At 47.8% G+C, this 16,066-nt stretch overlaps 1 protein-coding gene across 3 annotated transcripts in view; it reads right to left on the bottom strand.

The window, feature by feature from the left end:
* Window positions 1-12,617, bottom strand: part of ADTRP (androgen dependent TFPI regulating protein) — a 67,321-nt gene extending 54,704 nt beyond the window's left edge. Inside the window, exon 1 of one of the 3 annotated variants that reach the window (XM_027525077.1) lies at window positions 12,025-12,617. In XM_027525077.1, the coding sequence (XP_027380878.1) occupies window positions 12,025-12,177 (153 nt within the window). In that variant the 5' untranslated portion in view covers window positions 12,178-12,617. The remainder of the gene's footprint in view (window positions 1-12,024) is intronic. The other 2 variants (XM_027525076.1, XM_027525075.1) reach the window with 2 other exon arrangements.
* Between the last annotated feature and the right edge of the window lie 3,449 nt (window positions 12,618-16,066).

Below are 16,066 nucleotides of genomic sequence, written 5' to 3'. Positions count from 1 at the left end.
TAGATGCCCTGGCTGCACAGAGGAGGGGAAAATCAAGTAAACAGCACCAGGGCACAGCACCAGACTCAGTGGTGGATGTGTTCTGGCTCCTTCCTCGGAAGAAAATGGCTTTAAAAGCCTGGTGCTGCAATCTCATTAGAGAAGCCAGAATCAGGGTCAAGAGCACCGCGAAGGACCTCTGTGCTCCCCCGGGGGACACCCACACAGCAGCATCTTGCGTGTCTGAGGAAGAAGCCAGTGCCCCCTCCTCGCCTCATTAAGAGGGGACTGATTCATGAGAATGTATGGCAAAACCACTACAATATTGTAAAGTAATTAGCCTCCAATTAAAATAAATAAACTAAAAAAAAAAAAAAACACCTAAAAACAAAGAGGGTCAATCTGAAGGCTTTGCAGAGACTATCTGTCTGAGGGAGTGATTTCAGTCCACAGGGATAGAGCACCTGGTGGGCTCGGGTACATCTGAGTACCTTGGGGGTAAAACAGAAGCAGGCTGTTACGGAGCACCAGTCTGAGTGCCCTGCGTCATCCTGAAAATCCCCGCTGGCTATCTGTGTCCCATATGGCGGCGTATGTGCTTCCCTGCTTCTCTCTCTGTCCGTCTCACCCCCTCCTTCCTCCCCCCTGCCCGTCTCTGTAAGTCTGTTCTCCTCGCCTGAGAGGGGAAAGGTGGGAGGTGGGAGGGAGGTTCAAGAGGGAGGGGACATATGTACAATGGCTATGTACATACGTACATTGGCTATGGCTAATTCCAGCTGATATCTGCCAGTGAAAGTGAAAGTGTTAGTCACTCAGTCGCGCCTGACTCCTTGCGACCCTAGGGACTGTAGCCCACCAGGATCCTCTGCCTGTGGAACCATCCCAGCCAGAATACGGGAGTGGGTTGCCATTCCCTTCTTCAGGGACCTTCCCGACCCAGGGATCAAACCTGAGTCTCCTGCATTGAAGGCAGATTCTTTACCGTTTGAGCCACCAGGGAAGCCCCCCCTGATGTATGACAGAAATGAAACCAGTATTGTAAAGCAATTATCCTTCAATTAAAAATAAATAATTTTTTATTTAAAAAAAAAGAAGCAGGGTCGTTTTTGAGGACATAGATCACAATCAGAGCAGACTCTGTCCATTCGCACAGTTTGCCACAAACCCACAGCTTCTAAAAAGTGTCATGACAGTACAGACTAGGAGCTGGTTTTGAGTTATTGCCTCAGAATCCATCCTGTTCCTTGAGAGCTCTGATTGGTACAGAAAGAACAACCTGGACTCTGCTCCGAGTCTGAGTCAGGCAAGTTCTGGTACCTGGGCAGTTGGACTAATTAATGATCAACCACGTCGGTGGCTGGAAAACAATCTCGGTGTCCGGGACCCTAGAAGACCTCTAGCCAAGCTGGCCTCCTGCCACTCCTGCGGCAGCAGGGGTGAACAGGAAAGGACGCTGGGGGAAGAGGGCAGGGACGCTCCCACCTGGGTCCTCAGACCTGCAATGCCCCCCAGTCTGTTAGAAATGAGGGTGCTCAGCCCCTCCCCACCCCATCCCCAGCCTGCAGAATCAGAGACTCTGGGGATAGAGCCCAGGAATTTGTTTTCTAATAAACTCTTCAGGTGATCTTTTTAAAGGCTTAGGTTCTAGAACCACTGGATTAGACACAAATTTATCATTTACAAATCTTACTGACTACTCAAAACTATGATAGCTGATTTGGGGGTAATAGTTGACTTTTATTGATTTCCTGTTGTATGCCAGGCACTGATCTAAGCTTTCAGTTTCTTGTAGCAACCCCCTGAGGTAAGTAGTATTATTCCTCTCCACATCCCATTTACAGACGAGAAAATTGAGGCTGAACAAACTTGCCTGAAGTCTCATGGTTGATAAATATCAAGGCCAGGAAACCCAGTTTGTTTTTCAAGCCAGACTTTACAACCCACAAACAAACAAACCACGTGTCAGTTGTCTAAGAACAAAGATGAAACCACTGTGGGAGCTCAGACCAGAGACCACTGTCTCCAGGTGGGAGAATTAAAAATGACTCCAAAAAATCCCGAAGTCTGATTCTCAGCCCCCAAAGATTCTAATGTAATGAGTCTTCGGGTGCAACCTAGCTTCAGGATGTTAAAACATTCTCTCGGGTGATTCCATCAGAGCAGCCAAGGTTGAGAATCACTTGTCTAGAGGAACTTGCTTTTGCAAACGCAGACCTCGCAGTCTCCAGGGAGACTGCCCAGGAGGGGGCTGCCCAGATGCAGAAAGTGAAGCTCCATGGTGGAATGAGGTTTCTGAAGAGATGACAGAAGGAAGAGGAGAGAAGCAGGCAGCCAAGGCTGAGGAAACACCCTCCTCTAAGGGGCAGGAGGGGCCGCAAAGTAGCCAAGAATGACCAGATGATAGAAAAGCAGGAACATGCAAGAACGCCTATCTGACCCTGAGGAGGAAGCTTCAAGCCAGAAGGGGGCCTTCCAGCGAGGATGGGTGTGCAACAAAGTGTGGGAAGTCACTTCAGTCGTGTCGGACTCTGCAACGCTATGGGACCCTAGCCCACCAGGCTCCTCTGTCCATGGGATTCTCCAGGCAAGAATACTGGAGTGGGTTTCCATGCCCTCCTCCAGGGGATCTTCCCCACCCAGGGATCGAACGCATGTCTCTTTAAGTCTCCTGCATGGGCAAGTGCGTTCTTTACCACTGGCACCACCGTGGGCAACAGTTTTAAAGGCCAGGAAGAGGCTGCCACCACCCCCGGACTTGTCATTCACTCCTGCTGTTCTGCCCCTTCAGAGCTGCAGAACCGGGGGGCAGCCTCTGCCCGCGGAAGCTGGCTGCAGAGGCCTCTCCTTCCTTCCTCCCCAGCGGCCTTCAGCTCGCCCCCCGAGGACAGCGTAGGCAGCTGCTGGAGTCAGGGAGGGCCGGCGGGGGCCTGGGCCCCGGTGAGGAGGCCTGCACCGTTCTGTCAACACGGCAATTCATCACGCGCTGAGCACTGAGCGTCTGCCAGGTTTTCCCTCCTCGGGGAGAGCGGCCTCCGCCCAGCATGTGAAGTCCACGTGACCGCTTTCCGCAGGGACCTTCCTCGTGTCATCCCACGTCAAGCGCATCCTGACTTTCTCTTGCCTTTTCCCAGTTGCAGAACACGGAAAGTGGGCTCTCACCGGCTCTTACTCACAGCCTCCGGGGCTTCTCCTTCTCCGACACAACTTGAGCCCACAAACCCATCAACCCTGTCTCCCCTCTCCCCTCAGCTCGAAGGCGGATGCTGCCTTGGAGAGATGCCCACTGTGGACGTGAGGCAACCTTGTCTCCACTGATCTCCACCCGCAGTGCCGCGCCACCGTCTGCATCAACAAGGAGTCTCTATGGGGCCCTTGTGGAGGAGCCCAGGAGGCAGGGGATAGGGGGTTGCCAAGAGAAATAAATAAGGGAGAGTGAGGGCTTGAGGGTTTCCCAGGTAGCCCTAAAGGTAAAGAAAATGAAAGGTGCTCAGTCGTGTCTGACTCTTTGAGACCCCGTGGACTATACAGTCCATGGAATTCTCCAGGCCAGATCCTGGAGTGGGCAGCCTTTCCCTTCTCTTGGGGGTCTTCCCGACCCAGGAATCGGACCCAGGTCTCCCACATTGCACGTGGATTCTTTACCAACTGAGCTATCAGGGAAACCCTCAAAGGTAAAGAACCCGCCTGCTAATGCAGGAGGCATGAGAGATGCAGGTTTGATCCCTGAGTTGGGAAGATCCCCTGGAGGAGTGCATAGCTACCCATTCCAGTATTCTAGCCAGGGGAATCCCATGGACAGAGGAGCTGGTGGGCTACAGTCCATGGGGCCACACAGTCGGACGGGACTGAAGCGACTGAGCAGGCACACAGGGCCTAGAGGATGCTCACAGCAGAGCTGGGAGCAAGGAGAGGGAGGCTTCAGGGAAGGCCTTGAGGCCAGGTTTGAATCAGCTCACAAAACGGACACTCGTCTGCTCATTCTCTAAGGATGATACACTGGAATGTTGAGAAGACACTCACAGAAAGAATAGTCAAGGGGAACATGGCAGCTGTTATGGACTGAATGGTACCCACTCCCCCACCCAAATTCACATGTTGAAGTTATAACCCTCAGTACCTCAGAAAGGGGCTGTGTTTGGACGTAGGGCCTTTAAAGAGCTGATGAAGTTAAAATGAGGACGGTAGGGTGGACCGGTGTCCTTATAAGAAGAGGAGATAAGGACACAGAACCACATGGAGGGTAGACCACGTGAAGACAGGGAGACGCAGCCGTCTGCAAGCCAACGAGAGAGGCTTGTAGAAGCAACCCCGCTACCGCTTGGTCGTGGACCTCTGGCCTCCAGAACTCTGAGGAAATTTCTGCTGTTCAAGTCCCCTAGCCTGTGGTGCGCTGTTATAGCAGCAAATTAATACAGTAGCATTCAAAGAGGATAGGACCACTGGCCACCTTTTATGGCTCTTACAACAAAACTACTGTTGTTTACATTCCTCAACTATTTTGGCTGCTCAGAAAAGCAGAGCTGATGGTATCTTCTCAGTCAGGGTTTACTTCAGAGTTGCTGTCCTCTAATTTATCTTTTCTTGCGTAATTCCATTGGCTCTTTGATGCCTTCTCCTGAAATGCTGCTGATCTAAGTTTGTTCACGGTCTTCCATTTTTATTGCTAGCTGACAAACTTACCACCTGGGAGAGCTTAATTTACATTTTTTATAACTAGTGCAATTTAAGAAACCACAGCTAAAGGATATTCAGTTTTTACATTTGTACGTCTTCACAAGATTCACAAAAATCTTGAGAACACAGAAGCTTATTAACCTTTCTAAGCCATCAAGTTTATTTTCCTTGCTTTAAGCCAGAACCCTATTAACCTATCCCAGGAAATGAGAATTGCTTCATTTAAAAATAATTCCACAGAGGGAGATTCCACAAATTTCCTGAGCAAGGCATTACAGCTCTGATTGAATGAGTCAAGTAATACAACGCCCAGCTCAGCTCTCCGTGCCTGACTCAGACAGGCTGGGACTTTCTCAGGTCTCGCCTTCAGAATGATGCAACACTTGCACTGGAGATTAATCCAGAATAAAGCAGCAAATGGGGATTAGTTCTGAGGAGTTTTATTAATATATACCTGTGGTGGTCAGGGTGGTGGCGCTTGGGGCAAGTAGAGGAAGCCTTTGCCAAATGGATCTGAACTGGGGCTTCCCTGGAGATCTAGTGGTGAATTAAGAACATTGAGGGACAGGTTGGAAGGAAGATATATTTGTCAGAGTGCTTGGCCCGTGTTGTGCAGCTGATCACAGCTGGCTTCTGTGTAGGGGAAGGATGGCCATGGGGTAGACTGTCTTACCAGTGGGGTGGGCTTCTCTAGAAAGTGACTCTTACCAGTGGGAGTCATGTTTTAATCATGTGCAGCCAACATTCACAGAATGTCTGTTAGGTGCCAGAAATTAGACATGATACAGACCAGGGCAGGCTCTATGTTAATATGTCTTTATTAGGAAGAAGAAGAAAGAGGCAGTGGCAGAGGAACCGTTTCTGTACATTGACTCACATTTTGTGGGTCAGGTTCCTCGAGAAACAGCATCTGAGATGCTGAGAGCTACCTGCCGAGTGTTCAAAGAGGAGGGCTCAAGAGGAAGGGAGCCAGGAAAACCGGAAGGGCAGTGCAGCTGAGGGCCATCAGCTGCTCTCGCACTCTGGGAAGGAGCTCTGGAGCTCGCTCTGCCTTCAGAGTTGTCCTGGAGGCCAGCCTCTGGAGCCCAGGTCCGCTGGTCACTGGCCTTGAGCCCTGGTCCTGGCTGCTCCCTTCTGCCGTGGACAGCTGCGGGACAGGCGCTCACATGTAAGGAATCAGCAGTCAACCCTCCTCCCAGGAGCTGGGGATTGAGTACCTTGAGGCTGGGAAGGGCAGGAGTCCATGCGCCACACCACAAAGCCACTATGCACGAGGCACAGAGAAGGTAGGTAACTCACTCAGGAGAACATGGCAAGTGAGGGGCACCCAGGAAGCTAGGCCTTCCTTCAGCCACTAGTCTTTATACTGTGCAGAGTGAACTTCCCAAAAGGTTGTCGTGGTTACTCAATAAATTGCAGTTCTTTTATTTGGGTGCTGGTGGGGACTCTCCCCTCCTATCAGCCCACATTCTTTCCGCTCTCTGAGAGGTAAAAGCAGTGATCTCAAGCTTTTTTGTGGAATAGACAGTTAAGTATATTTATTTCTGACTCTGTTGAGCTTGAGAGTGAATATATTAGACTGATGATGGAAATCAGAGGTTGGTCCCAAGTATGGAAGTGGGCTCTGTATACTGTAAATGAATCCCTGTCTTCTCACTGTTCACGGGTTACCTTGGACTTTGGACGATGAGATGTCCCCAAGCATCTCTCTCCCCCTGGCCCTGCTCTGCCATCCCTGAGGACCTATGCACTGGAGTTGCTGTTGTCATCCTGAGAGCCTGAAAGTGAAAGTGAAAGTAGCTCAGTCGTGTCTGGCTCTTTGTGACCCCATGGACTGTAGCCCACCAGGCTCCTCTGTCCATGGGATTCTCCAGGCAAGAATCCTGGAGTGGGTTGCCATTTCCTCCTCCAGGGGATCTTCCTGACCCAGAGATCACACATGGGGCTCCTGAATTGGCAGGCAGATTCTTTACCATCTGAGCCACCAGGGAAGCCAAAGAGCCAGACAGCTTGATGATACTCGAGTCAGAGCTGCCTGACTTGGGCAATTTTATATGAAGAGCGGAGGGAAATATCAGTGCCTCTGTCGATGAAGTGGGGCGTGGGAAACAGGGAGGGGCTTGCCCAGAATCTCCCCTGGAGATCCCAGTTATGAGGCACCACCTCCAACCACGTTTCAGAAGGAAGTTTATTTTTCAAAAGAGGAAAATCCAGCAAACTCTATGAATTCTGCAAGCCAATTTAAATTGTAGCTGAAAATTCCCTCTATCTCCTCTCCCCAGCTTGCATTCCCTGGGGAATCCAGGACCACCCCTGGATGGAAGTGGAGCAGACAGAGTGGAGGGAACGTAACGTTTGTGGAAGATCAAGGCTCTGGAAGCCCTGCCAACATGAGCACCCGGAGGGTGTCCGACAGCACTGCCTGATCTCCATGCCCAGCTTCTGGGAGCTTTCACATTCAGTGGGATTCACTGCCCTCTACTTGAGCCTGCAGACTCTCCCCTAGGGTGCCGCCCCCACCCCCTTGAGCATCCACTGGGCCTCTGTTACGTAGATAAAGCAGGGACTCCACTGTGGGCCTCTGCCAGCTGGGGAGTTGGAGCACAAAGCCCATGGAGGCAGATACTTGAGCAGTGAGGCAGGTGGGTGATCCGTGCCTGAATCCATGACCCACCACCCATGGTGCTCAGGGAGGGGACAGATGTCCCACAAAATCCCCTCCCCTCTGCCCCATCCCTGCTCTAGCTGAGATGACTAGAAACTCACCAGCATTCTCCCATCTTCTCATTCCACTGTTGACTGCTTAACACCATTCTGGGTGCTTCCCTCATGTCAGGTCCTTTGTCCCTCACAGTCAGTCTGTGGTTAAGCACTATTTTTTTTCTGTCTGACAGATTTGGAAGTAAGAGACAAAGAAATATCCAGCCTGGGGTCAGGAGTGCTAGAACCGAGGAGCTGCCCACACAGCCCATGCTCCTAGAGCCAATGATAACCGCTAGGCTATGCTGCCTTCCCTCTCCACAGAGAACTGGCTGCCTCTTCCCTGGGTCAGTTTACTCCCTCAGAGACTCACATCTCTCCTCTCCTTCCTCTACTCTCCTTAGGCACCAGGCAGGAATCGGTCATGGTGACCAGTTCTCCGTGAAATTCCCACAAATCACCTCACGCCCCAGGCGTCAATCCTTTGAATCCCCTGAGGTGGCCTCAGAAAGAAATGAGACACTCTTAGAATGCTGACTTGTATTAAGTCAGACTTTGTTCTCAGGGTCCATAATGGATATTCAGCCCACTAGAAATTAAGGCTGTCTAAAGAAGTGCGGGCATGCTAAGTCACTTTAGTCATGTCTGACTGACCCTTTGCGACCCCATGGACTGTAGCCCACCAGGATCCTCTGTCCATAGGATTCACCAGGCAAGAATACTGAAGTAGGTTGCCATGCCTTCCTCCAGGGGATCTTTCTGACTCAGGGATCGAACCTGCATCTCTCATGTCTCCTGAATTGGCAGGCAGTTCTTTACCACTAAGAAGCCACCTAGGAAGCCCCATTTAAAGGCGAGGGGTGTAAATTTCCTGGAAGCAGGATGGGGTACTGACTTCAGTAAATTTACGTAAAATAAATCCAAGAGTGTTATAGTAAGTTATGAGACCTCTGTGACTTTATAAATGCAACCATTAGTTAATTAGTCATTTGCTAACACTAATCATTAGGAAACACGATCCTTTAAGACCTCAAGAGCTACAAATTTTAAGGCCCAGTATTTCACGTGAAGTCACATATTTGAAGTCTGACCTTAAATTTATCCTCTAAAACATATTCAACCCATCTTTATCAATTGGAAAATGCTTCATTAAGTCACACTTTCAAGATGACACCTAGCAAAAAGGAAACAGCTACAGGTAAGCCCCTCTCTGCCCATTTAAAGGGCCTGAAGCTGTCCGAAGAGACTGTACTGCTCAGGAATGCAGAAAAGTCTGAGGTCAAGTCCAGTCAATATACAAAGGCACCAAATTTTTATTATGGGGATAATCTGTGCCCATCACTGTAATACAATGGAGACTCGTAGAATGTTAGGGCTGGTGAAGACTGGAGATCAAACTACTGTTCTAGAGCTATTTACAAATTGAAATGTTAAGAATCACATGTGGGTGGAGATGTGCAAACAATACATAAATAAGCAGAGACTAACAGATGCTGGAAAAACTCAGGGAAAGGGAAAAACAAATCTGGAAAAAACAAAGAGGCTCAGCAGAGATTTTTAAGGAAGATCTGAGATTTCATGTGGTCTGGGAAAGCAGCAACGTGGTGGAGAAGCAGGGGGGCCTTTTGTTCAAGGAGGGTGTGACTGTGGATAGAGCAGTGACCGCAGAAGCCTGGGGACCAATGCTGGAGAAGACACAGGGTTCCCGGAGACGGACCAGCCTTACTGGGGAGGGGAGCGCCAGAAAGAGAGCGAAGTAGGCAGTGAGCTCCTAGATCAGGACTTTCGATTGATCCTGTGAGGTAGGAGGGAGCCACTCTAGTTTCTTGAATAGCTGACCACACTTCCCAATCAGGCTCACGATGTTTGAAACAAAATAAAACCAAAACCATTTGTCGGGAAGATTAATCTGAAATCTGAGTGATGGATGGTTGGACTGATAGTGAGAGGACAGTGAAGAGATGATCTGGTCATCTAGGTACCAATTAATAAGTGCCTACAATGAGAGGGGCGATAAGACTAGGGGAAAAGGGGAGAGCCTAGCAAGAGGGGAAACAGGACTTGGTGGTTCATTACTCATATGTGGCTCATACATGAAGTCACGTATTTGAAATCTGACCTTAAATTAATCCTCTAAAAATATTTTTAACCCATCTTTATCAATTGGAAAATGCTTCATTAAGTCACATTTTCAAGATGACAACTAAAAAAAAGGAAACAGCCACAGGTAAGCCCCTCTCAGCCCATTTCAAAGGGCCCAAAGATGTCCAAAGAGACTATACTGCTCAAGAATGCAGAAAAGTCTTCCTTTTGTTACTCAGGGAATTAGCACTAGGAAATGTGTCTTTGACAGATGAGTGTCTTTCTCTGGTCTTGGAAATGTGATGGCTCTGGGACATGTAACTGAGCTAGAAGTCACTAAGCTGGTTTGAGGGAATAGGTGATGAATCCGCTGTTAGCCACGCTTAGTGTGAAAGCTGAGTGCTGAAGAATTGATGCTTTTGAACTGTGGTGTTGGAGAACACTGTTGGTGTTGCAGTCCCTTGGACTGCAAGGAGATCCAGTCAGTCCATCCTAAAGGAAATCAGTCTTGAATGTTCATTGGAAGGACTGATGTTGAAGATGAAACTCCAATACTTTGGCCACCTGATGCAAAGGACTGACTCATTTGAAAAGCCCCTGATGCTGGGAAAGATTGAAGGCAGGAGGAGAAGTGGACGACAGAGAGCGAGATGGTTGGATGGCATCACCGACCCAATGGACATGAGTTTGAGTAAGCTCCAGGAGTTGGTGATGGAATGGGAGGCCTGGAGTGCTGCAGTCCGTGGGGTCACAAAGAGCTGGTCACGACTGAGTGACGGAACTGACCTGAGAGTGAGATAGGACAGCCATACTAGAATTTAGATGTGATTAGATCATGAGTCCTGGCTGACACTGCTCCCTTTACATTGACCATTCTTAATATAAAGCAAATAGATACAGAAAGCTGAGACTTTTGCTGTATTATTCTAATTCTACAAAATCATTTTTTGTTATTGTTTTCTGCTTACTTGTTTTCATAAAATTCTACGATTGAAACAGGCAGTCACTTTGATGTTTTTCAAGCATGGCAGAGCTGTACTCAGGCTTCCCAGGCGGCACTAGTGGTAAAGAACCCGCCTGCAACGCAGTAGATAAGGGTTTGATCCCTGGGTCAGGAAGAGCCCCTGGACGGGGGCATGGCAACCCATTCAGTGTTCTTGCCTGGAGAACCCCATGAACAGAGGAGCCTGGTGGGCTACAGTCCATAGGTTTGCAGAGTTGGACATGACTGAATCGACTTAGCATGTACACAGAGCTCAAATCTCAAACTTCAGGTACCAAAGTCAGATTACCAGTGAGGAGGAAGCTGAAATTCCAGGCCTCTGTGAACTGAGCTTTCTGAACTTCCTCTCCTTAGCATTACAGAGAGTCATTTTTTTTTCTTATCATGCATTACGTATGCCTGGATCATGATGCCAAAGAATTGGAATCAGATACTTATGTTGCACCCTACATTTAGGTTAAAAATTTCAAAGCTTAAATTAGCATCTCCAAAGGATACAGCATTCTTAGCTTTTAACTCCAAAAATAATGTTACATATTCCCCAAATGTTTTTTAGAAATCTATTTTTCTCCCGTTCACTTATACTTCATCATTTCATTCATCCCATTGTGGTCAGCTGGGCTAGGAAGAGAAGAAAGGAGCAAGCGATATGATTGGTTTGTGGATGGTTGAAAATGTGCATTTGCCATTTGGTTGGGTGATTTGTCCTTTAAGATAGAGCCTGAGCCTATAAAAAAATTGAAGTGGGATCTGAATGTGGCAAAATGTATTTGCTTTTCTTAGATAAATCTGTTAGTCTGGGTGTGCTGTAAAATGGCATTATTCCTCCACTGGAAATTGCACTTCCTACGCAACATACGCCACTCTGCCTTCCCTCACAGACTTCCCCAAGCAAAGTTCAAAATCTCTTCTGCATATGTTGTCAATGTCATAAGGAAACCATGAGACTATGACTTTAGTTCCTCGTTTAGGCTCATCTGAGAAGCACTTCAGGGTAAGATTCTTTTTTTTTTTTTTCCTGAGAAGGAAGGATTTATTACCTGTAGCAGGTAAGGAGAACACTGGGGATCTCTCCTCAAGTAGTGTCTCCCCAGATAGCAAAACTGGGGAGGTTTCAAGCTAAGGGAACATGCATATTCATGAGGGGGCTTGAGCAGAGGAGAAATAAACATCCAATGGGGGCAAGGAGTTGTGGACACAGCAGGGGAAGGAGTGGGCGGGACGAACTGACTAATATCTGATTCCAACTGTTGTATGGCAGAACCCAACACAACATTGTAAAGCAATTATCTTCCAGTTAAACATTTTTAAAAATAACAATTTTTAATAATTTTTAAAAAAAGAGATAAGTTTCTTTAAAAGAGAATTTTAAAAAGTGTTTCGCAATTAGTCAGCACAAGAGGTAGCTATGGATAACTCCCAAAGTGGATTTCTCAGAGCAAATTGCCAAGTAAAAGAGAATGCCCAAACTCACAAACTATGAAGAAGAAAGATCATGGAATTTTGTACTGGATAAAATCAAAGGGTGTTAACGTTTAAGGCACTGATATTAGAGACAAATAGCTTGCTTCCTGATGCGTACTTACCAGATTAAGGAATGTTAGGTACTTCCATTGTCCCCCATTTAGAAAGATTTGGGATTTCCGCGGATCCTCTGCTTCTCGTGAGATATAAAAGTTGAGGAAGATATACCAGCTCAAGACAAACAAGTGATATACACACGTAGATGTCCTCGTCATGGCTAGGTCTAAGCAGAGAGCAGTGAGCAGCTTCCTTCCAGAGTCCTTGTAACAGCAGAAGCCCTAGGGCAGGCCAGAGACGAGCACCGTAAAACACACCCCTCTGGGACTGACAACTCCAACGCAGCTGGGTTTTGCTTCCCTCATAGGCTCCTGTTCCTGATAAACGTGGGGGACAGGATTATGGCTGAGTCTCAGATGCCTTCATTTAGAAAATAGCAGGGAATGTGCAGCTTTGCTCGTGCATTTCAGTATTTAGGCTTTGAAGAGGGCAGGGAGCAATGCAAGAAGTGCCCTTTGCACTATTTGGCTAGGGTGGGGCATGATTAAATGACCTCATCGGTAAGTCAAGTCTAGTGAAATATCCTCACAGCCAGATATTCTCTTTTCTACCCTGTCCTTTGGGGAAAGGGAAGCGTGAGGAAGTTGCCATAATATATCCTGAGAGAATGAGAATGAGGTTGACAAACCTGGTGGAAGAGATTGGTGGAAGAGATTGTGGGTACGTTTAGCACACAGACGGGAGTAACTAGAAATGGGAAGGGTGTTGTAATCTTGCTCCGAAGGTCTCTGAGGCCCTCTGAAATCTGAAATAACCTTTGATCCTCTATCGATCAGCCCCAGGGTTTTAGCTGCCTCCCCCCACCCCCCTGGATTTTTATCTGTATGCTAGAGAACCAAGAGTTACTGAGAGCTGTCCCACACACTCCATTTGCATAGGCATTTCTATTCCCTGGGAGGGAAGAAGTACGGCAAGAGGTCTGTAGCCAGAGAACCAGGAAGAGACGTGTGGCCATGACCCCAACATACCTGAGTTCGGACACCGCTGGAAGGGAATGAGGGTCTCTGCATTGCCTTGGAGTGGACAAGAATATGCTCAGGCTGGGCAAAGTTTTCAGAACTGGGCCCTGCCACAGGCCCTACAGAGGGGGCCTCAGAGAGGTCTGGAAGTGTCTACCTTGTGACATCACCAGCTTGTTTCCCCCGGGCAACTGGCTCGGAGGGTTCTGAGCAGGTCCCTGAGGGAAGTGCTCCTGGTGCAGTTAGTAAGTCTGGAGTGGGCGGTGCTTGGTGATTTAATCAGAGCTCGCAGGAACTAGGGGAAAGAACAGCAGGCTGTACCTGGAGTGCAAAACACAAGCAAACTACCTCCTAGGAATCACTGGATCCTAGACATCAGGTGCTAAACACGAGGGAAGAGCAAGCCTGAGCCAACAGTATAAGGTCTGCATCGGAACCATTCTCAAAGGAAAGGGCAGTCTGGGAAATGAGAAATATAAAATCCCATACACAGGTCCACAGCCCAAGTTAACACCGAATATAACAATATTGCCTAATATAGTACTTATCGTGCGGGAGGTATTGTTCCAAGTGCTTTGTGCAGCACTCTAAACACCGCTATGAAGCACGTTCTAGTGTAATCCTCATTTTCAGATGAGAAAATTGAAGCCCGAGCTGAATGCATTCAACAGAAACTAAGAGGCAGGTTGAGTTGCAGTCTGAACCCTAACCAGAGTGAAGTGAAAATCGCTCAGTTGTGTCCAAGTCTGCGACCCCATGAACGGTAGCCCACCAGGCTCCTCTGTCCGTGGGGATTCTCCAGGCCAGAATACTGGAATGAGTAGCCGTTCCCTTCTTTGGAGAATCTTCCCAATCCAGGTATCGAACCCAGGTCTCCCACATGGCAGGTGGATTCTTTACCATCTGAGCCATCATGCCTAACCACAAAGGAACCATATGTGCTCTGTCCACCCTCAGACTCCCTTTGCAATATTTCTCCACTTCCTCTACTTCTTCCATCAGAAAATTCTCTGAGGAAAGGATCAGATACATCTTAAAACTTGGTGCTCATGTGACTCCCTGTGCTATATCCCCCAGGATGGATTCCTAGTAAGCATCATCATGGATTGAGGGACTTTTATCTCTTTATACAAAATCTCAAGCACAGGTCTGCAGATGGGTAAGGATTTGAAGAAATATTGGGAAAGGAGAGGAGACAAAGGCCTCAGTCTCCCTGGCGTTTCCCAGGGAGCTGGTCCAGCCCTTTGTCCATCTCACACTACGTATTACCGCAGTGGTTTTGCCATCATCTTGGTCTCTACCACTGCTTTCTAGCTTGTGGTCAAAATTTCATACTTCTGGTCCCAACCCTCTCCCCATCCCCATCAAGCTTCAAGCATATCTTCAGCTACATGTTGGACATTCCCTCAATTAGTTAGATGCGCCCCAAACTCAAGATGTATAAGATGAACTCACTACCTTGCCCCACACCTGACTGTTCCCTCCCTTCTCTGTGAGTATGGACCCATTCTCTTCCTGGGAGTCCTCCTTGTTTCCTCTCTCTCACGGTGCCAAGTTCATCTCCCAATCCAGCCCGAGCCAGTCCTCCTCTCACCATTTCTTCTGCAGCTGCCCTAGTGCAAGTCTTCATCTCTTTCTAGTACTACAGTAACTCTGTTCTACCTGGTTTCCCTAATTCTCGCCTCATCCCCCAACTGTGTTCTTCACACGGTCAGGGAGTGATTCAACCTAAAATGCCAACCTTATAACATCTCTGTCTCTCCTCAACTCAGGTCCCTTTACTGTGTCGGTATCATTAATAGAATAATATCCAAGTCCCAAAACTTGATGAAGTGGCCCCTCTCACCTAGCTTTGATGCTGTTTCCTGCCGCATTCTTGTCTCATACTTAATGCTCCTCCTACAATCCAAATTGGCAGAGTTTCCAATTACACCGGCTATGTCACGTCCTGTACCCTTACCCTTCCTGTTTCTTCTCCCTGGAGGCCTCCTCCTAACATGTCTTTGACTTGGTATCCCATAACCATTTACTAATACAGCTCAGCAGTTTCCTTCTCTTAGAACCCTTACCTGAACCTCTCCTCAACCAGGCCATGTTGAATAGCCACTTCTAGTCTCCCTTAATACCCTGTGCATCTCTGCAAATTGCATGATGATTAGTGTCTTAGTGCTGTAACAAAAATACCACAGATGGAGTGGCTTTTCAACAACAGAAACTTATTTATCTCAGTTTTGGAGGCTGGGAAGTCCAAGGCTAAGATGCCGGTAGATCCTGTCTGGTGAGAGCTTGCTTTCCAGACAGTCACATTGCTGCACGTGTGGGAAGCGGCCAGCAGCTCTCTGGGGCACCGTTTGTAGTGACTCCAGCCCCCTCACCAGTGCTCCAGCCTCATGACGTAATCACCTTCATAAGGTGACATCTCCCCATACCATCACTTTGGGGGTAAGATTTCAACTCATGAATTTTGGAGAAACACAGTCTATAACAATTAGGAATTTATCTTTTTGTGTGTCCCATTATCTCTCAAACACAGACAGGTGGTGTGTTTTGATTCCTAGAGCTTAGCATAGTGTTAAGCACACAATAAGAACTTTATAAATATCTGTTGAATAAATGAATATGTGCATAGTGAGTGTGTTTGTCTAATGAATTCTCCAGGCCAGAATACTGGAGTGGGTAGCCTTTCCCTTCTCCAGGGGATCGTCCCAATCCAGGGATCGAACCCAGGTCTCCCGCATTGCAGGTGGATTCTTTACCAGCTGAGCCACAAGGGAAGCCCCTTGTCTATTGAACCTTACTATAAAGCTGTTTCATTCATTAAATACCTACTATACTCAAAATGTTCAGCTGCTGGCTTCTGGGGAGGAGGTACAATACTACAATGAGCAAGACATAGGCTAATCCCTGTAGGAACTCACAGTCAAATGGCAGAGACAGATATATAAACAAAAAATTATAGCACGATGTGATAAGTACTGTAATAGAGGCAGGCAGAGCGTACTAATGGAGCCTAAATTAGCCTGCAAATTTATTCTGTCATTCTAAATATACAGAAGACAGAGTTAAGGATGAATGCATTGACTAAAGC

Source organism: Bos indicus x Bos taurus, chromosome 23, assembly GCF_003369695.1.
Source record: "Bos indicus x Bos taurus breed Angus x Brahman F1 hybrid chromosome 23, Bos_hybrid_MaternalHap_v2.0, whole genome shotgun sequence".
NCBI classification, from domain to species: Eukaryota; Metazoa; Chordata; class Mammalia; order Artiodactyla; family Bovidae; genus Bos; species Bos indicus x Bos taurus.
This window is presented reverse-complemented; position numbering and strand designations above follow the sequence as displayed.